General features: G+C 49.3%; 1 protein-coding gene and 1 long non-coding RNA gene across 2 annotated transcripts in view; one reads left to right on the top strand and one right to left on the bottom strand.

Moving 5' to 3' along the window:
* Window positions 1–3389: 3389 nt before the first annotated feature.
* Window positions 3390–20951, top strand: part of sorl1 (sortilin-related receptor, L(DLR class) A repeats containing) — a 67509-nt gene continuing 49947 nt past the window's right edge. The window contains exons 1-5 of the mRNA XM_060074388.1: window positions 3390–3742; window positions 7834–7950; window positions 8150–8278; window positions 9457–9618; window positions 12874–12941. Of these exons, the coding sequence (XP_059930371.1) occupies window positions 3413–3742; window positions 7834–7950; window positions 8150–8278; window positions 9457–9618; window positions 12874–12941 (806 nt within the window). The 5' untranslated portion in view covers window positions 3390–3412. The remainder of the gene's footprint in view (window positions 3743–7833; window positions 7951–8149; window positions 8279–9456; window positions 9619–12873; window positions 12942–20951) is intronic.
* LOC132473986 (uncharacterized) lies at window positions 3628–6546 on the bottom strand. Its single transcript, XR_009529536.1, has 3 exons — window positions 6263–6546; window positions 3932–4142; window positions 3628–3721 (listed from the first exon to the last, which is right to left on the bottom strand). It is a non-coding gene; the product is annotated as an uncharacterized LOC132473986 (long non-coding RNA).

The raw sequence follows: 20951 nt of genomic DNA, 5'->3' as shown, positions 1-20951 counted from the left end.
GTCCTTCCCGCGCTGCTCGCCACATTGGTGTCAGAAGTGGGATGTGGCCTGCGCATGCGCGGGGGGATTTGAGTTTCGCGGTCGAGCCCATGGACAACGCACCCTGCGCTATGGGAGCGCAGCGCCCCCCTGTGGACACGACCGGAAGGCCCGGAGGACCGGCAGCTGCCCACCGCCCCAGGACAGCGGTTAGGCTGCCGAAGTTCACTGGGGTAACGCAGTTGGAACCATACCTGGCCCAGTTCCGGCTTGCAGCGTGGCACAACGGCTGGGGTGCCGACGAGGCGGTTGTCCACCTTGCCCTGGCATTGGAGGGGACGGCAGCACGGGTGCTGCTCGACCTGGACCAAGCAGACCAGCGAGACCTTCAGGCCCTGATCCAAGCGTTGGAGAGGCGGTTCGGTGAACGGGTCTCCAGCAACGAGAGCAAGCAGTTGCTGGCTTCTCACCGCCGCAGGGAGGAGGAGAGCCTGGGGGTCTACGCTGCGGATGTCCAGCTCTTGACCCGACGCAGCTACCCGGAATTCTCCGCGGCTACACGGGAGGCCCTGGCGCTCCACGCTTTCCTGCGGGGACTGCAGCCGGAGAGTCTCGGACAGCATGTCCGCCTCACCGCGCCCCAGACCTTCGATGCGGCTCTGGACCAGGCGGAACGGGCTGAGGTGGAGCTCTGCCGCCGTCCTGATGGTGCATCCGTGGACGCGGCTGGGGCAGCGGCCGCCCCCGGCACAACGAACGTGGAGGTCAGGTTCAGGCAGCGGAAGGGCCGGGTCCGGACGGCCACCCTTCCCGCCACCGAGGCGGCTGAGGCTTCCCGTGCACTGTGGCGGCACGACAGGGCTGACCTTGAGCCGCAGCAGTGTCGGCAGCTTAGGCTGGTCGAGGACTGCGGGTGGATGGGGCAGCGTGCCACCCACCCTCGTCCCAGCCGCCGGCGTGGCCGTCGGAAGGCCAGACGTCGGAGGGCGGCGGAGGATGGGGTGCCCGAACGGCGCTCCAGAGCCCCCCTACAGCAGAACCTGGTGGGGGCCCCGAAAGAGGTGGTTCCCGACCACACCCCCAGGTCCTCTGCGGACAGTTGGAGACGGGCGTCCCAACCCGAGGGGAAGGCTGCACCGCAACGGGGCCGCTACTGGCTGGGGCCAAGGCGGCGGCGCCGGCCCCCTGAACACTCGGGACTGTGCATTGGGTGTTGGGGTCGTCGGGACGTCTGACCCCTAAGGTGGGGGCTGTGTGGCGACTCCTACCCCCTGGGGAGTCTGGGTAATGGGGTATTCTTAATGTTGTTTGGGGAAAAGGGGGTTTATTGTCTTTAGATAACTTGTTTATGTTATTAGGTTAAGTGGGGTTAACGGGTTTGGGGTCTCTATTGTTTGTGTGTTTATTGTGTGTAGTGTTGTCGGCAACCGTTACCCGGAGTCGTATGTCCGTCGGTCAGGTGTGCCGTGTTTTCCGTTATGGGTGTGTGTTTGAATAAAGGCAGCTCTCGGGGTCGTGCGGTGTATTGAGGCACGAGAGTTGCGCCGCCATTTAAACCTGGGCTCCCGTCTCGTCCTTCCCGCGCTGCTCGCCACATTGGTGTCAGAAGTGGGATGTGGCCTGCGCATGCGCGGGGGGATTTGAGTTTCGCGGTCGAGCCCATGGACAACGCACCCTGCGCTATGGGAGCGCAGCGCCCCCCTGTGGACACGACCGGAAGGCCCGGAGGACCGGCAGCTGCCCACCGCCCCAGGACAGCGGTTAGGCTGCCGAAGTTCACTGGGGTAACGCAGTTGGAACCATACCTGGCCCAGTTCCGGCTTGCAGCGTGGCACAACGGCTGGGGTGCCGACGAGGCGGTTGTCCACCTTGCCCTGGCATTGGAGGGGACGGCAGCACGGGTGCTGCTCGACCTGGACCAAGCAGACCAGCGAGACCTTCAGGCCCTGATCCAAGCGTTGGAGAGGCGGTTCGGTGAACGGGTCTCCAGCAACGAGAGCAAGCAGTTGCTGGCTTCTCACCGCCGCAGGGAGGAGGAGAGCCTGGGGGTCTACGCTGCGGATGTCCAGCTCTTGACCCGACGCAGCTACCCGGAATTCTCCGCGGCTACACGGGAGGCCCTGGCGCTCCACGCTTTCCTGCGGGGACTGCAGCCGGAGAGTCTGGGGCAGCATGTCCGCCTCACCGCACCCCAGACCCTCGATGCGGCTCTGGACCAGGCCGAACGGGCTGAGGTGGAGCTCTGCCGCCGTCGCGGTGGTGGATCCGTGGACGCGGCTGGGGCAGCCCTCCCCCCCGGCACCAAGAACATGGGGGTCAAGTCCAGGCAGCGGAAGGGCCGGATCCGGACGGCCACCCTTCCCCCCACCGAGACGGCTGAGGCTTCCCTTGCGCAGTGTCGGCAGCTGGGGCTGGTCGAGGACTGCGGGTGGACGTGGCAGCGTGCCACTCATCCTCGTCGCAGCCGCCGGCGTGGCCGTCGGAAGGCCAGACGTCGGAGGGCGGCGGAGGATGGGGTGCCCGAACGGCGCTCCAGAGGCCCCCTACAGCGGAACCTGGTGGGGGCCCCGATGGAGGTGGTCCCCGACCACAACCCCAGGACCGCTACTGACTGTTGGAGACAGGCGTCCCAACCCGAGGGGAAGGCTGCACCGCAACGGGGCCGCTACTGGCCGGGGCCAAGGCGGCGACGCCGGCCCCCTGAACACTCGGGACTGTGCAGTGGGTGTTGGGGTCGTCGGGACGTCTGACCCCTAAGGTGGGGGCTGTGTGGCGACTCCTACCCCCGGGGAGTCTGGGTATTCATAATGTTTGGGGAAAAGGGGTTTTATTGTCTTTGTATAACTTGTTCTGTTATTAGTGTTGGTATTATTATTATTAGTTAAGTGGGGTTAACGGGTTTGGGTTCTTTATTGTTTGTGTGTTAATTGTGATGTGTAGTGTGATCAGGACCATTAGTGAGAGTGTTGTGTGTGTTGGTCAGTTGTGCCGTGTTTTCTGTTATGTGTGGTGTTTGAATAAAGGCAGCTCTCGGGGTCGTGCGGTGTACTGAGGCACGAGAGTTGCGGCGCCATTTAAACCTGGGCTCCCGTCTCGTCCTTCCCGCGCTGCTCGCCACAATATCATTTTAGAATTTGAAACACATGTAAGCATACTTTCATTTATGCTTACATCAGATCATAATATTTGAATATTTGAAGGAACATTTAGGACATTGAATAAAGCATGGAGAAGAACAGAAAGACAAAAAATCAACATTATTTTCCATGGCCTACATATTTAATTGGTTAAATGATATAGCCTAGTGTTTTTAATTCGTGATGCCAGTAGATTGGGAGGTTGTATTTCATGTTTTTATTATGGTGGGCGTCGTGCTGCTCTTCATCCCCAGCGGCCAATCGCAGGCGCGCTTGTCGGTGACCTCATCAGCAACATGAACACAAACATGGCGACGGCGAAGGACGGCGGGATGCGCTCCTCTCTCCGATGGACCGTGTGTCTCTTCTTCGTGTCTGCAGTGGCGGTACGGGCATCCACACTGCGTCTACACCAAGAGGAACGACACAGGCTACCACAAGACAGAGGATTTATAACGGTGAACGCAGACGTGGATTTATCAGACGGACTGGGCGCTGCAGCTCCCAAACTGCGACAAACCGCGCGGCGTGCGGCCAGAGGGGACGGGGGGAGTGCAGGGACCGGACCCCGTATCAGGAACCGCCGTGGGGCCGAAGTGTCGGCCCTGCCCAAGGTGTACGGACAGGTAAGTAACACACACACACACACACACACACACACACACACACACACACACACACACACACACACACACACACACACACACACACGTTGCCATTTCCTGCAGAACATATGGGAATCTCTGACCACCGCTGAAGTGAGAAAGGAATAAGAAATGGTTTAAGTTGAGACACACATGTGTTACATATTTCACCTGGGGGGGCTGGACGTTACTCTCACATGTTCACATTCTGGTTCCAAGCATGCATTTCCCTGGTAGTGGTCGTTTCCCAGATTGTCATCTCTCCTCCCATCAGGCATCCGTCATTCAACGCCTTGGTGAACCAGCCTATTCTGTGGTCCCCTCGAGTCATTTCTCCTCCAATCTTTACCTTTCTGCAAAGCATCCCCAAAACTGAAGCTGTCTGGGAAACGAAGAGAGAGCAAGTCACTTGGTATAATTAAAGGGTTGTCCTGATTGTAATGAATGATATGTATATACTGAGAATAGAAACACTAAACAAGAATGGACTGCTGTGATGCAACCTCTTTTGAACTGATCTTGCCAGATCCAGTATTCGTTTAGAGATTAGTTGCAGTACTAATTTCTTATCATGAAGATTGCATTCATACTAAGAGCCAAACCGTATTGAAACTCAAACAAAAATGTAAAAAATGGTGTGCCCTGCAGTTATTCAGTAGGCCTGCATTGCAGTAACCTTGTCTGTTCTTGCAGTGAAAGTCCGAGCCAGGCGGCCTATCGGTGATCTCTATTTGAATACTCTGGTACCCTATTCTGTTATGAAGTAGAATATAACTGCCAACATTTGCATTTGCAGTGAGAGCCTTGCCCTGTGAACATTTACACACTGAACAAGTGCACAAAACAAATTATAGTTGAATATCTAAGATAAGTAACTGAATGCCATAGATCCCCATGAAGATTATTTGCATGGTAGCATGAGTGTCTAACAAAACCCAATAAAGGATAAAGCCAGAAGCATAAATAGGCTTTTCTAGTGACAATCTTTCGATGCACAACTGCCACTGTGGTCAAAAAGCCCCTTGCAAATCGCAGAGACAGCCTGCTGTTCTGCCTGCTTGCATCCAGCCCATAGGTTTGATTCTAAAATACCTCTGTGGTAAAACATCTAGCTAAAGAGGCGAATTTCCCTGTAAAAAATATAATTTTTTCTATACCAAAAACATAATAAAAAAGGGTTTCCCCATTCCCCGCCCAAACAAGGGACTGTTTAGGTCGAAGAAACAAAGTACTGTGTAAACCCTGGTGGTCAGACACACATCTCCCACCTTTGTTTCAAACCGTTTGCTGAGTCGTGGTTGCACATATTGGAGAACAATGTTTGTTCCTTTCTGGATTTGCGCATGTAGTCTGTGAGCTTATGTGTCACCCTTTGCAAAAGGACTGGCCGATAAGTCAATATTAATATCTATCACGATAAAATGAAATGAGCGGATGGATCACCTGTTTGGTAATTCTGAGCCATACAGGGGATCCGCTCAGAAGGAGATGAGCGGTGAGTGTGAGGAAACTGTCGCCAAAAAATAAGAAATATATGTAAATGTATCCAAGTAAGGTCAAACCACTCGGGGTACATGAAAAGGGTTTGCTTCCTGAAGTCTGACCAAGCTCGGACGTGCACTAGGAGCAAAATATGTCGCCCAACTGTCCTCAGCAGAATGGGAATCTCCACCAACCTCAGAAATGTTCCACCCCACAGAGCACTCCTAAAGCTTAAATTTGAGCTATCACGCTAGCGTCAGCCTCTCATAGTAGTGGATTAAATAATGCATCTATGATATTTCTATTTTTGATTTTGTTAAATTTAGACATCTAGGCAACTGAGTCGCCATTATTCAATAAATCACAATTGTGCTTCAGTGTACCTCAGATCTATAGTTTTGGCAGCCCATCAAGGACATCCCACTCAGGTAATGTCCAAAAAATTGCGCCGATCGTGGAAAAAATGACTTAAATAACCACCGTTTCAGGAGCTCATCAAGCTATTTTATAATGGGATTGTAACACTGACTTTAACATTCTGGAGGTGAATTATTCAGTTGTCGAAATGGTACACTTTTAGAAACGGCACATATGCAGGTCTCAAAAGGAAAGAACCATTACGGCGACAGGGGGCGCTATAACTCAAAATCGAAGAAAAAGCCCCAAAGCCCCAATGTTCGCTTCAAAGCGCCTCAGGGATTTAAAGCTTGGGGAGCGCGCAAATTAGTGATACTAGAGTTGGAATGCTCACAGAATATTGCGCTAACAACAAGTTGGCTCATGTAACCACACACTCATTTTCTTCCGAAAATGTATGCCTCTGTACCTCTCTAGTTGTATATTTATTACCATTTAGTAAGACAAAACCATTCAGTTCAGTAAGAAATGGCTCCATCTCTGACTAAATCCTTTCTGATCTAGTCCCAAATAATATAGGAAAAGAATAAGATGGCATTTAACAATCCACAGATGTGTTTTTTGATCTAAATATCTTAAATATTTTTTAAATGAAAAAACAACCTGTCGGCCTTGTCCACACACTCGCAGGTCAGTGTGGAATTCGGAATTCCACAATCAACCACAACGTTCTCCTGCTCCCTTCCGGTAGATCAAGCTCCGCTAAAAGACAAAGCTTGAGGCATCCTGGTCACCCTGTCCAGTCTCTGTTCAGCTCAGCTCAATGTTGAAGAACACAACCTCTATTCGTTTTGGACCGCATAAGTTTGAGAAGCGCTCATCTGCTTGAAAGCTTTCCAGTCTTTAAAGAAAAAACACCTGCTCTAACAGTTTGTCTGGCTGGTTTACCATGGGGTGTGTTGATTGGTCATTGATTGGTCAATGCACCACAGGTGTGGAGCCTCACCCAGCCCAAGAGCCTAATCAGTCTGACCTGGGCCAGGTGAGGCTGCTTAAAGTGGCCATCAACTACACACACACACACACCTGTTTAAGACGGCTCTCTGAACTATTTCCATATCTTTTTTAAAGTCATGTCGCGACAGACAGTCTACTAGGGCCCGACCGATATTGATTTTTGAGCGCAGATGCCGATTATTTTCAGAGAAAAATTACGATTACAATTTAATCGGCCGATTAAAAACAAAACATAAAAAAGCATATAAAACGTAGTTTTTGATACCTTAAATATACTTTAAACACTTTTGACGAATATGTGAATTGAATGCAGAACCTTTGAGTGTTTTAGAATACATTTACAGTCAAAAATGAGTGTAATGTAAAATGTAAAATGAATAACTAACTCCCAATGTGCTGCGCTCGTGAGCAGTGACTAACACGTGCGTGCTGAGCAGTATGGTCTCACCGTTAGAGTCTACAGTATAACAAATTAACATGGCCTGGGACCTAAAGAAAAACAGGCACAACATGCTCAAACAACGCGTCTTGTGTACATTGGTGAGGTGAGCGCGCAGCTGCCTGAGCGAGTGTGCTTTCATGTTGTACGGTAAAATTCAATCTCCTCTTTTTTACTCCAGCTAAAGTTGTTAGTTAGCAAGGCGAGTAGGAGCGCAATCTGCAGGATACTAAGCGCAATAACATTTCAAAAAAAATAAATAAGAAAATGTAAATAAAAATCGGTTGTAATCAGCGTCTTTTTGGCAGATGTTGATTATTTTCAAAAAGGCTATAATCAGCCGATTAAATCGGCAGGCCGATGAATCGGTCGGGCCCTAATGTCTACGGTGTGCCCCAGTAGACAGTTAATTATTCCTCAGTATTTAAAAGCACAGACAAGAGATTGGAACTCATTCGTTTATACTTGGATAACTGGTAAGTCAATGGATATTATTATTCATAAAAGCAATTGTGTTGAATTAAAAGCTAAAGGTGGTTTCAGGGTTTGGAAATGGCACTTCCGCAGGTGAGCCTTATTTTAAATGTAGCATATGTGGAGAACTTTGCTCCTCTTGGATCGGTCTAGATTTCCACTGACCTGATGGACGGCGACCGTCTTTTATGTGTTCACACGCCACATGACATTGTCATGGACTGCCGTGTGGCTCACCCTCGTTATCAGCCCTACTCCTACTCGTACATGTAACTTCAGGAAGAGTGTCCTGTGTTTCCTTCAGGCCAACCTGAATGACTCCCACAACCAGATGGTGGTGCACTGGGCGGGCGAGAAGAGCAACGTCATCGTGGCCCTGGCCAGGGACAGCGCCGGGGCCATGGGCTCCAAGACCAGCTCTGTGAGCACGCACGCACAAACACACACACAGTTTACTATCAGCTATTTCTTCAGGTTTTAATTCCATCAATCTTTTGACCTTTTAGATCTTTTGAGTCAGAATTTACAATTAGTATTGTTAGCATAGCATGTTTGCTGACTAATCTTGACATGTCGTCTTCTCGTTCCCCTCTTCTTCCCGCTCTCCTCGTCCCGCCCAGGTGTACGTGTCCTACGACTACGGGACCAGCTTTGTGCTGGTCTCAGACCGCTTCCGCCTGTCGGGGGCCAAGGAGGACCGCAAGCAGGTCATCGCCCAGTTCTATCACAGCCCAGCGGACAACAAGAGGGTGAGACATCCAAACTGCTCAACAAGGGGCCCATCTGTCCTGCTGCATTTTGTAAACGCGCGCACGCGCACGCAAACTCCCCTCCTCCAGCTCTCATGAAGGTGCTGGCCGTTCCAATAAACCAATTCAATGAAAAACAAATGTAAACGATAAAAATAATAATAGTGCGCTGCTGTATTGCCTTTGGTAATGCTGGTGATCACGGGAAGGCAGTGTGTAACAGCGCTCAGAGCAGGGAGGGATGCAGCTCCCTGACATGTCGTGCTACTGTCAGTGACCAGCCAAGCTCTGGCTCACCTGCTGGCCCTCAGGTCAGCCTATGGAATAAAGAAGGAGATGTACTTTATTAATCCTGTTACACTCTCTCTGTATTGACCCGTCCTCACTTGCTGGGAGCATTGTGCTGCCACACAGATGAACCATGTCCAGTCCTAGGCCTTGGTTATGGGCAGAGCACAGGGTAGTCTTGCACCTTTTGTGGTCTCCACATGTGGAGACCATGCTCAACACGGTATGGCCCAAGGTCTTCAGGGTGACCTCTGGGTGACCTCTGGTTGCCCTCTGCGTGACCGTATGGCTCTGAGGCCCCAGAGCTGACCTCTGACCCTTGTGGCCCAAGGTGTGACCCAGCCCCTCATCTCACGGAACTGGGTGGGAACAAGGGTTACGGTTGGAAACCATTCCAGGTGGTTCTGATGCTTACATGCTGAACTGATGAAGTTGCCTGCTGCAATCTGGAAAGGCAAACTGCAGTTACCTGTGTACCCTGGTGCTGTCCCACCCACCTGCTGATGCTAGTGTCTAGCTGCTCTTTAGGAGCGATTTGATGTGAGTAAGGGATCAGAAACAAAGGTGTGCATTGTATGGTGTGTGTGTCAGCGGCGGTATTAACATGAAGGATGTTGGTTGGTAGCTCATGAATGGCCATTGAGTTTAGTCCAATTCCAGGAAGATCTCTTGTTAAACCCTGATTCTTAACCCGATGCATTTAGGGCTGACTTCATTTGGTAGACTCGTATTTACGGTCTTTACTCAACCAAGATTTAAACAAAAGAATGTGCGCCAACTGCCAGAGTGGCCAAGTGACTGAAATCTGATCAAGTAGAAACAATCAAATGTAAAAAGTGTGCTTATCATTGTGTTTTTCTCCCTACGGCTCTCCCCTTGCTGGCCTTCAGTACCTGTTTGCAGACGTCACCAACTCGTACCTGTGGAACACATTTGACTTCTGCAAGACGGTGCAGGGCTTCCCCCTGCCCTTCAGGCCCACCGACCTCCTCCTGCACAGCAAGCAGGCCCACCTGGTGCTGGGCTACGACAACCTCCACCCCAACAAACAGGTAGCATGCACACACACCCAACGCCACGCAGAAGCACACACACACCTCAGCTCCCAGCCCAACAAACCACACACTGTTTATGGTAGCGGTAACTGTTTATGGTATCTTTTATCTTTACCAATAGAAATCACCCATTTACCAATTCACTCTTTAATTTATTGAGCAATAAAACTTTCCATTCAGAAAGATGGCAGTATGCCTGACAAAAGTACATTTTACATTGAATTGAACATTACCATTTTTCATTGTTTTCACACCTCAATAAAATAATAACAAATCATTGAGTTGACGGACTGTACAAACACACAAAGCCCTTTCAGTTTTGTACCGAGGTAGTTTATTATTTTAAACATGGATGTATTAAAGAATGCACACCTACTGATTGTAGTACCCCTTCTCCGTGAATGACCTTTACATTGAGTCATCCATCTGTCGATTCACTGATCTCTGACTGACGTAGGAAAATGCAGATGTTCGCATCAAGGCTGATGGAAACATTTTTGACGCCAGAATTTCCTCCTGGCTTTTTCTTTCATCATTTATTCCATATGCCTCTGGCTTAAAAGTAGCATTAGCATTGTTTCTAATTAAAAGCAACAATTCAAAGTGCTTCCTAGTTGTGACAACCTGTAGGTCTATGCCTTCAAAATAAAGTGTAAAATCAAGTGAGCTACTTGAGGTCCAACTATCGGTGGACAGAGCTAGGTACGGTGTCTCTCTAGGCAGGGGAGCAACTGCCTACTTTCTGGGGGGTATGCAGACACATAGCAGCCCCCCCCCCCCTCTTTGATCTGGGCACAAATTTGACCTAAAACACACACTGATATTGAATCAAAAAATTCATTTTGAGTGCACCAGGACAGATATCCAGTGTTTTTTTTAGAGGCCGCCTTTCTAAGATGCTCTCCCAGTGTAACATCATACCGTGCTATGAGATCAAGGATACCCAGAAAATGTCCCTTTCTAGGATTTCCTAACTGTGCATTTTGTCCCCCTCGGTGGCAGGTTTCTTTCTGCAAGGAAGAGTATGCAGTCGATCACTCAAATCAACACGCTCTCTGCAATTCGCTATCAATAGTTTTACCTAGGCATAAGCGGGATGCCAATTCTTATACCCCACTATATAAGAATTGAGACTGCCAGTTATTATACCCCACCACAAGGCTTTGGCTTGTGGTCAGCAACTCTAGCTTCACCAAAAAGCTTAGATGCAAAACAATAGACTCTGTTAGAACCGTTGGAGTACAGTAACCAATAGGGGTGGGAAAAATAATCGATTCTTTGATGCATCGCAGTACTGTGTAGAACGATTCAGTCTCGATACGGTAATAATCTTCTTTTTTTTTTAATTATTAACTTATTAACCTTTGGATTATTACAGAGTTATAAAGTATCAACTTTATAACTCAGTTTTTACTGGGTCTATTGACATAAAACAAAGACTTGCATAGAGATTGAACAAGTTCCTTTTATTTTTCTTGTTATGATCCGTTATATTGTAGGCTCCATTCTGATCAGTACAAAGTTGCAAGACAACAGTAACTGTTGTTTTACTAGTAGTAGATTTAGCTAACCTGAATATTTACAAGCCTCCTCTTGATACACTGACATAAAAACGACTGTCTTTCAACCACTTTGAAAAGCTTTCTTTCATCCCTGCGCACCCTTTCTCCTTCCCAATCTTTCTTTTTCTATGTTGTGACCCCGAGGGCTTTCTTCTCTGCCTCTCCATATTGAGGTACGTGTCATCAGATGACAATACGGTTCAAATGAAGACACTGGCGCTCGCCTCCAGGGCGTGCCCACTGGAGCGCCGTGTGGGGAGGAGGGGGGGAGGGAGGCGAAGGAGCGGGGGGGCGCCTTATCAGTGACGTCTCTCTGTTATTGATCCTCATATCATGTACACAAACGCTGTTAAATACAGAAAATGCCGACTCAATTTTTTTTACTTCCATCGCTTTGGCGCCCCCTCTGGTGCGGCGCCCCTATGCGCCGCATATAGTGCATACCCACTTTTTGCGCCACTGTCTCTAGGTATAGTTCGTTTTCAATTTCGCAAAGTGTTGTTGGAAGTGAGGCGGCTATGCTAACGAGAGGGTTTTGCTGACAAGTGGCCGGCTGACAGCGGTGTCAATGAGACATCATGTTAGAAGTGTTTCCACTCGAGGGGCCGACAGTGGCAAAGCAATGCCTGCAGACCGTACCGCGTTTGTTACGGTCTTCCTACCCTCGTCATCGCATTGAACGCTGAGTCAAAGTGTTGCCACACAGCAGATTTGAAAGAGGGTGGTGAGGCTTGAGACATGCTTATCTGTCCTGCATTGTCACGCTGGAGCTGAGAAGATATTTAGTTTCCCCTCCTCGTATCTGCATGTTTTCAGAAGCTTTGGGGGTCAGGTTGCACAGCTGGACTGTAGCCCGTCTGCAGCACAATGAACTCCTTCTGGAGATCAGGGGGACAGTGATACCGAAGGACAAACACTCACACACATTCCCTCACTCCCTCACTCCCTCACTCCCTCACTCCCTCACTCCCTCCCTCACTCCCTCACTCACTCACTCACTCACTCACTCACTCACTCACTCACTCACTCACTCACTCACTCACTCACTCACTCACTCACTCACTCACTCACTCACTCACTCACTCACTCTTAAGAAAAGCAGTTCAGGTGGGCAACCCTCAGGTGGGCAATAATTCTGACGTTCATCACCGCTGATACAAAGTTCCCAAAGATTGCTGTTTTCATTAATTTTTCCACATCTTTTGAACATCGGTTGCTTCTTAAATATACTTCTAGGGCTGCTGAGAGATTTCTTTGTTCAAGTTTACTGCAGGCTTCACAGAAACCCTTCTGCAACGCAAGGCTGCAAGCCCCACTTAAATAATAAGTTAGCTAAATATTTTTGTCCTATTACGATATTCTTGTAGTTTTTCACTATACAACAGTATCTTAAAGTACATTCCATTTAGATCTTGTTTGAGTCAGTCATTAGTAGTAGTGTGTTCTTGTTACTTGTTGTATCTTGTACCACGATCTCATGTATAGAGTAGTCTCTGGAATAACTGATTCACTGTCCACTGCCGACCTGGTTCTCCAAACACAGTGTTCCTCCACAGCCCTCTCTCAAGGCGTCACATGCAGACCTACGGTAGAAATGGGCACTGACCTAGATTCCTAACATGCACCCCTCACCCTTTTATGTCTTCTCTCCCTCTCTTTCCTCCCTGTCCTTTACCTTGTGCCGCTGTAGTTGTGGAAATCCGATGACTTCGGCGAAACATGGGTGTTGATCCAAGAGCAGGTGATGGCCTACTTCTGGTAAGCTTTCCCCGACTGAAGAATGTATGCAACTGTGGAGTAGAGAGTGACATCACATTATCAATTTCCTGTGTGGGCCTTGTAACACCTGAGCTAAACATCACTTTTTGAAAGCTTATAGTTTATGCACGCGATTGTCATGCCTACAAAACCCCATTCCTAACTGGACCTCAGCCTCACTGTCTGTGCCCCGATTCTCCAAACCATTCCAATCCCCTGCTATAATTGTGTCCCACAATATCTGTTCAAATACACCTGTGGCGTAGCTCTGTGGCGCTCAAGTTGCACCACTCACAGACATGAGAATACTGGCTTTACCAGAACTAGATACCAGAACTATGACTGCAATAGGATACTATAATCTACATCATTGGCAGCTGGTAATTATAAATGTTGCGTAGGGCGCAGTAATAGACGGGGGGTCAGATTCTTTTTTGAATTTGGTAGATTTGATTTCGGTATTTTGCATTACCTATTGCCTATCACCTACTATTCATTCAGATTCATAGCCTACATCCTGACTTGCAGGGCCTGGACAAGCTTACACTGCATATACAGACCTACTGTATAGCCATTGCAACAGCCATTGCTATTTGACCCATTGTTGTGATTCTGATATTGAGACAAATCATGATCACTGTCCTATAGCGTCCATTTTTTGTACCTCTCAATGTCTACGTCCAATGCAGTTAGAAATGTGAAACGGTTGCTTCATTTTGTTTAGATGCTACAGGCCGAAAGACATGTTGTTGTGTTGCGCAAATGCTGCTGAGGGAGGTAGCCTATTTGATTGATACGCTGAATTGTCCAATCATGTGGTGATAACACAAAAAAAAAAGCGATACCATTGGCCCGGGGCACACAATGGTGCAACCCAAGGGCGAATTTTCTTGCGCCAATGAAAAGCTGTCTCTGCTTGATAGACAGCAAAAAGTTTGCGTGCTTACATTGACTTCAACGTGGCCGGCGCCCCTGACTTGGAGGAGGGCTTTATTTAGAATGACCAATAACTAGCCTAGCCCAAATCATTGACGTTCAGACGCATTTAAATGATTGCTGGCAGTGGCAAGTACGGTCTATTACACGATTAAACGAGGATAAACACTATGTATTTTTGTTGATTTATTTTGTATTTATAATAGTTGATTCATAGTTGGCAGATATATTCAAGTGAATAGTTCATGGAGGGTCGGCGCCCTAGCGCCCTCTATTGACCCACCGCCACTGATCTACATACTGAAACGATAGCCCAGCAAAATCCTCCTTACATCAGGACAGTGTTGAGCGCTGAGGAGGCTGATGTCCTTAGTGTTCAGTCTGCTGAGGATGCTGATGTCCTTAGTGTTCAGTCTGCTAAGCACTGAGGAGGCTGATGTCCTTAGTGTTCAGTCTGCTGAGCACTGAGGAGGCTGATGTCCTTAGTGTTCAGTCTGCTGAGCACTGAGGAGGCTGATGTCCTTAGTGTTCACTCTGCTGAGGAGGCTGATGTCCTTAGTGTTCACTCTGCTGAGGAGGCTGATGTCCTTAGTGTTCAGTCTGCTTCATCATTCTGCTTCCTCCTCGGGTTGAGCTGCAGCAGAATCAAGTTTACAACTTACAGTTGATGTCATTTATTTATGGTCATAAATGATGGTCCTATTTTTATTAAAGCATTTACATGGTATATAGTAATCTGATTTGTCAGTTAACTTTACATATTTGAAACCAGATCACTTATCAAACAGCATCATTTTAGTTTTTGGAAGCTGGTCAATAATAATGTGGAATTAGGTCACAACGGAAAAAAAATCCATTGTGAAAAATCTGTTTATTGTCGCAAGAAGCTCGAAAAAGACAACGAAGAGTGCTCTCCAGCACACATTCAGAGAAGTAGGACATGGAAAATACCCAGTGTTTAGCAGTAAAATAGTCTTCAAAGTAACATTTTGAAGTCAAATAATCTGAGCCTACTACTCTAGTTTATACCAAGAAATAAACGCATTCCTAGTGTTTGGTGTTGAACGTTTCTTATAGATATCTTCGATGTTGGGTGAATAAAAGTACCGTATACCGTGCAGCCCTACAGAAAACCAGTCAAATCTGCCAGCTCAGGGTTTATTTGCAGTGTTATTTGGGTCCGGCCCCCTCCTGTTCAGACAGACCTGGCCCGGGCCAATCACCAACCTTTATCTAATATGGGCGGGTTTGATGTACAGTGCAGCCGTAGGCGCACGGCTGAGGCCTTTTCAATAACAACCGAGATGGCTGCGGCTGATGGGACTCTGATTGGTTGTAGGTCTTTCCAAGTGAGTCCAGAGGCATTTACAATACATTTTAGACAATGACACCCCTTGAAGCTCTAAATGAAATTGGATGTTCCAGACTAAGAAACATTTAGGAATTGATTAGGCAATGTAATGCTTTATAAGATGGACTGCATCCAGCCATAAACGCATCATATATGAGGCTAGGTGTGTGGCTATATAAGAGGGACTGCATCCAGCCATACACATTTCATGTGTGAGGCTAGGTGTGTGGCTACATAAGAGGGACTGCATCCAGCCATGCACACATGATGGCAAGTGGGAGTGAGGGTGAGTAAATTATACGTTTTCCCCTGAATTCCTGCAGGCCAGAGCAAGTATTTGTCTAGGAGAGAAGTGAGTCATTGCATCTCTGAGTTTCCTACCACATGCAGGAATGCAGTGTTGACAAAGCCGAAACGGGCGAAACCGTTACGGTTTCGATCTATCCGGTTTCGAAGTATCTCCGTAAAGACGAAGCCAAGCGAAACCGGATAGATCTGTAGAAACGCTGTAGTAAACATTCCAGGCCCATAAGGGGCGCTGCTTCTGGTACACAAATCCAGAAGAAGAAGAGGCGAGCATGCGCATAAAGGCTGCCCCCCGAACCACTAACAACACAAACAAACAGCTCTTCTACGATGGCGAACTAGATTCTCAATAAATAATGGCTTAGCAACCCAACAAGGGACACGATATGCTGCAGAACGATTACAAGCTTGTAGTCTGCCATCATCTTTTTTGTTGTGATTTCTGAGACTCCGCGGGCTTAAGAGCCATTGGCTAGGAGGTCGAGGGGTGGGGCAATGACGTCATGGTTTGCGGTTTCAGTCGGTTTCAGGCGTCCACACAAAACGAAACCGGATAGATTTGAAACCACCTCCGAGGGTGGTTTCAGAAGTTTGCGGTTTCGGTCAGCGGATTCGCCGGCTTCGTGTGGACGGAAGGCCGAACCGTACGGTTCGGCCTTTGCGGTTTCGCCATGAAATCGGCTTCGTGTGGACGGGGCCTAATCCCAGTAATGTCATGAGGATAATGAGGATAATCTACAGACCTGATGCAGTGAAAGGAAGATCCCACAACAAAAGCACCCACCCGCCCATCAAGCAATACCCTTCCAGGTCAAGACTAAGGGTGGCTTTACACGACAACGCTCCCGGGTGAAACCGACAAAATATTTTATCAGATGTGCCTTTCGTTTAGACGGCGACAGCGTTTTTTGGGGCTTAAAAACGCAAAAAAATGAACCCACCCTCCAGAGTGGAAATCTTAAAAACGCTCCACCGTCACGTTCCCGTCTAAAGGGTTGAAAACGCAAAAGTGTGCTCTGAGCTGCGCACGCTGGCTATCCTTGCCTACGCGTTGACGTCATACCCATGTGCAGTACAGCCAAACACCAACAAACATCAGAATCAACATTGACTCTACCGGCGGATCAGATGATGTAATGCTCGACTCGCTAGCACTATCCACGGTGTTGTTTACTTCAGCTGTTTCGACACCAGCCTCTATTGTGCTGGTGGCTGGCGACCCACCCCATATGTCATTGCATAAATCAAAAAAAAGTGAGATCACTCTCCCATGGCCACTCCGCCGTTGAGTATCGACAGCCTGCCTATATTTTGCCCGGACTCCTTTCAGTTTGGATCCGATTTGGGTTTTGCATATAGCCTCCTTCTCATGGGGATATGCCGTCCCTCCAGGTATAGGATACTGACGCAGAAATTCGGTCCATATATCCACATATTTTGTCTGACAGGACTCCCAGTCCACTCCCTCTTGTGGCTTTGTAATCAACTGTTGTATGCAGCAATAGCTCAACCTCCTCGTCTGTCCAGACAAAGTTTTCTGTTCGCTTCTTTGCCATGTTTTGGTTTTCCGAATTTCGATTTCGCGCTAAGGAGAGAAGTAGAAGGACGTTTCAACGCATGCGCGCGCTCTTGGTGTTGTTGTATGGCAGTGCTTCACAGTACCACCTAGCCACCTGGCATGCATACTACATCAAATTTCACACATTTTTGCGTCCCCGTGTGCATGCAGATTTCCACCCAAAGTCGCTCGTCTAAACGCGAAATAAAAAGTGGGAACGCAACGCCACTTTTGCGGTTTGTGTTCAGATCGTTGTCGTGTAAAGCTAGCCTAACGCTGGATGGAACGGGAGGGTTCAGTATGCAGTAGGCCTTTCAGTTTTTATTTTCTGCTTATTCTTATTTCTATCCATTTGACAATCGGACCTTTGGTGATTCATGGCCCACAGAAATTGAAAACAAAAACAAGAAAAACCTGAATTGCTGGAGCAATGGCTCAGCCTCAGTAAACTATGCGAACAGCCAGCAGACCCGCAGCAACGCGGAAAGTTTGTAAAATAAACTGCCCTTAGCCTGGGCTAAATCTTGCCCCTAGCCTGGGCTAAATCCTGCCCCTAGCCAGGTCTATTCACTGCCCCTATACACTGCCCCTAGCCAGGGCTAAAATCTGCCCCTTCCCAGGGCTTTACACTGCCCCTATACACTGCCCTTACATTTACATTTACATTTTTTACATTTACATTTAGGGCATTTAGCAGACGCTTTTATCCAAAGCGATACAAGCGATACAAGTACATTTGTCATAAGAAGTGCATCAATATATCGCTGTCGGTACAGAAAGGATGTTCATCGAACCAAGTGCAAGTACAACAATCGCTAGGCTAACCAATTCCCCGTGTTACAGCAATGATAGCAGCTACTGCAGTTGCTACACAGTTGAGTACTATAATACAATACAATACAACACAACACAATAGAGTGTATAATGGTGGCCAGAAGGGGGAGGGTGGCTATGCAGTGTCGAGGTGGACTCTGCACAGGTGAGTCTTGAGTCCTTTTCGGAAGATAGTGAGCGACTCTGCGGTCCTGAGAGCGGCAGGGAGCTCGTTCCACCACTGAGGTCCCAAAACCGAGAAAAGTTGTGACTTTGCTGAACGGCCTTTGCTAGCTCTTAGCGATGGCGGTACCAGACATCCAGCTGAGGTAGTTGAGCGGAGGGATCGAGCTGGGGTGTGTGGCTTTAGCAATGCTTGGAGGTAGGCAGGGGCAGTTCCATCGACTGCCTTGTATGCCAGTACCTCATCTCATCTCATTTTCTTCCGCTTATCCGGGGTCGGGTCGCGGGGGGAGCAGCTCAAGCAGGGGGCCCCAGACTTCCCTTTCCCGGGCCACATTGACCAACTCTGACGGGGGGATCCCGAGGCGTTCCCAGGCCAGTGTTGAGATATAATCTCTCCACCTAGTCCTGGGTCTTCCCCGAGGTCTCCTCCCCACTGGACGTGCCTGAAACACCTCCCAAGGAAGGCGCCCAGTGGGCATCCTTACCAGATGCCCGAACCACCTCAGCTGACTCCTTTCTAAGTAAAGGAGCAGCGGCTCTAATCCGAGTTCCTCACGGATGGCTGAGCTTCTCACCCTATCCCTAAGGGAGACGCCAACCACCCTTCTGAGAAAACTCATCTCGGCCGCTTGTACCCACGATCTCGTCCTTTCGGTCATCACCCAGCCCTCATGACCATAGGTGAGGATAGGAACGAAGATCGACCGGTAGATCGAGAGCTTTGCCTTGCGGCTCAGCTCTCTTTTCGTTACAACGGTGCGGTAAAGCGAACGCAATACCGCCCCCGCTGCTCCGATTCTCCGGCCAATCTCACGTTCCATAGTACCCTCACTCGCGAAACAGACCCCGAGGTACTTGAACTCCTTCACTTGGGCTAAGGACTCATTTCCTACCCGGAGTAAGCAATCCACCGGTTTCCTGCTAAGAGTCATGGCCTCAGATTTAGCGGTGCTGATCCTCATCCCAGCCGCTTCACACTCGGCCGCCAGCCGATCCAGTGAGTGCTGAAGGTCACAGGCCGATGATCCCATGAGGACCACATCATCTGCAAAAAGCAGTGACGAGATCCTCAGACCACCGAACTGCAACCCCTCCCCACCACGACTACGCCTCGATATCCTGTCCATGTATATCACAAACAGGATTGGTGACAAGGCGCAGCCCTGGCGGAGCCCAGCACCCACCGAGAACGAAACTGACTGGCTGCCGAGGACGCGAACACAGCTCTCGCTTTGGGAGTACAGGGATTGGATGGCCCTGAGGATAGACCCCCTTATCCCATACTCCCGCAGCACCTCCCACAGTTTCTCCCGGGGGACCCGGTCATACGCCTTCTCCAGATCCACAAAACACATGTAGACCGGATGGGCATACTCCCAGGCCCCCTCCAGGATCCTTGCGAGAGTGAAGAGCTGGTCCGTAGTTCCACGTCCGGGGCGAAAACCGCATTGTTCCTCTTCAATCTGAGGTTCGACGATCGGCCGAACCCTCCTTTCCAGCACCTTGGAGTAGACTTTACCAGGGAGGCTGAGAAGTGTGATACCCCGGTAATTGGCACACACTCTCTGGTCCCCCTTTTTGAACAGGGGAACCACCACCCCGGTTTGCCACTCCTTTGGCACTGTACCCGACTCCCACGCGATGTTGAATAGGCGTGTCAACCATGACAGCCCCTCAACACCCAGAGCCTTTAGCATTTCTGGCTGGATCTCATCAATCCCTGGGGCTTTGCCACTGCGGAGATGTTTGACTACCTCAGTGACCTCCACCAGGTGAAGATACCGTCCTAGGTATCTTCAACTCACACCTCCGGCGGAGTTTTTCTAGCATTCCTGTGGAGGTTGGGGGCATTGAGCCGGAGTGGGCGGTGTTCAAAGCCTCCATTGCTGAAGCTGCGGTGGCTAGCTGTGGCCTCAAGGGGCGGTAACCCTCGGACACTGTGGTGGACATCGGTGGTCAGGGAAGCCGTCCGATTGAAGAAGGAGGCCTTCCGGGATATGATATCCTGGAGGACTCCTGACTCGGTTGCAGGGTACCGACAGGCCCGAAGGGCTGCAGCTGCTGCCGTGTCGGAGGCTAAGCAGCGGGTGTGGGAGAAGTTCGGAGAGGCCATGGAGAAGGACTTTCGGTCGGCACCAAAGTGTTTCTGGAAGACTATCCGGCACCTCAGGAGGGGGAAACGGGGAACCGTCCAAGCTGTGTACAGTAAGGATGGGACTCTGTTGACCTCAACTGAGGAGGTCGTCGGACGTTGGAAGGAACACTTTGAGGAACTCCTGAATCCGAATAACACGCCCTCTATGTTGGAGGCAGAGCTCGAGGTTGATGGTGTTTCGTCGTCAATCTTCATCTCCACCATGCCAGTACCATCGTCTTAAATTTGATGCGAGCTACTACAGGGAGCCAGTGGAGGTCCCGGAATAGGGGGGGTCACATGGGAGAACTTCGGTAGGTTGAACACGAGGTGCGCTGCCGCATTCTGGATGTGCTGCAGAGGTTTAATCGCAGAGGCAGGAAGTCCAGCCAGGAGTGAGTTGCAGTAGTCGAGGCGGGAGATGACCAGTGATTGGACTAGAAGCTGAGCTGCTTCCCTTGTGAGGAAGGGCCGGATTCTGCGGATGTTGTAAAGTGCAAATCTGCAGGATCGGGCCACCGCAATGATGTTTGCGGTGTAGCATAACTGATTGTCCAATACCACACCGAGGTTTCTGGCAGTTGGAGAAGGAGATACAGTAGCCGTGTTTACATGGCACATCTGATCCGCATAGATTTCTATGCGGCATAGATCTGTTCCTAAAATGTGTTCCGAATGTACTGTATACATGGCAGTAACAAAAGTGTCCGTTCTGTCTCTCGCGCA

The sequence above is a fragment of the Gadus macrocephalus genome, chromosome 16 (genome assembly GCF_031168955.1).
Source record: "Gadus macrocephalus chromosome 16, ASM3116895v1".
NCBI classification, from domain to species: domain Eukaryota; kingdom Metazoa; phylum Chordata; class Actinopteri; order Gadiformes; family Gadidae; genus Gadus; species Gadus macrocephalus.
This window is presented reverse-complemented; position numbering and strand designations above follow the sequence as displayed.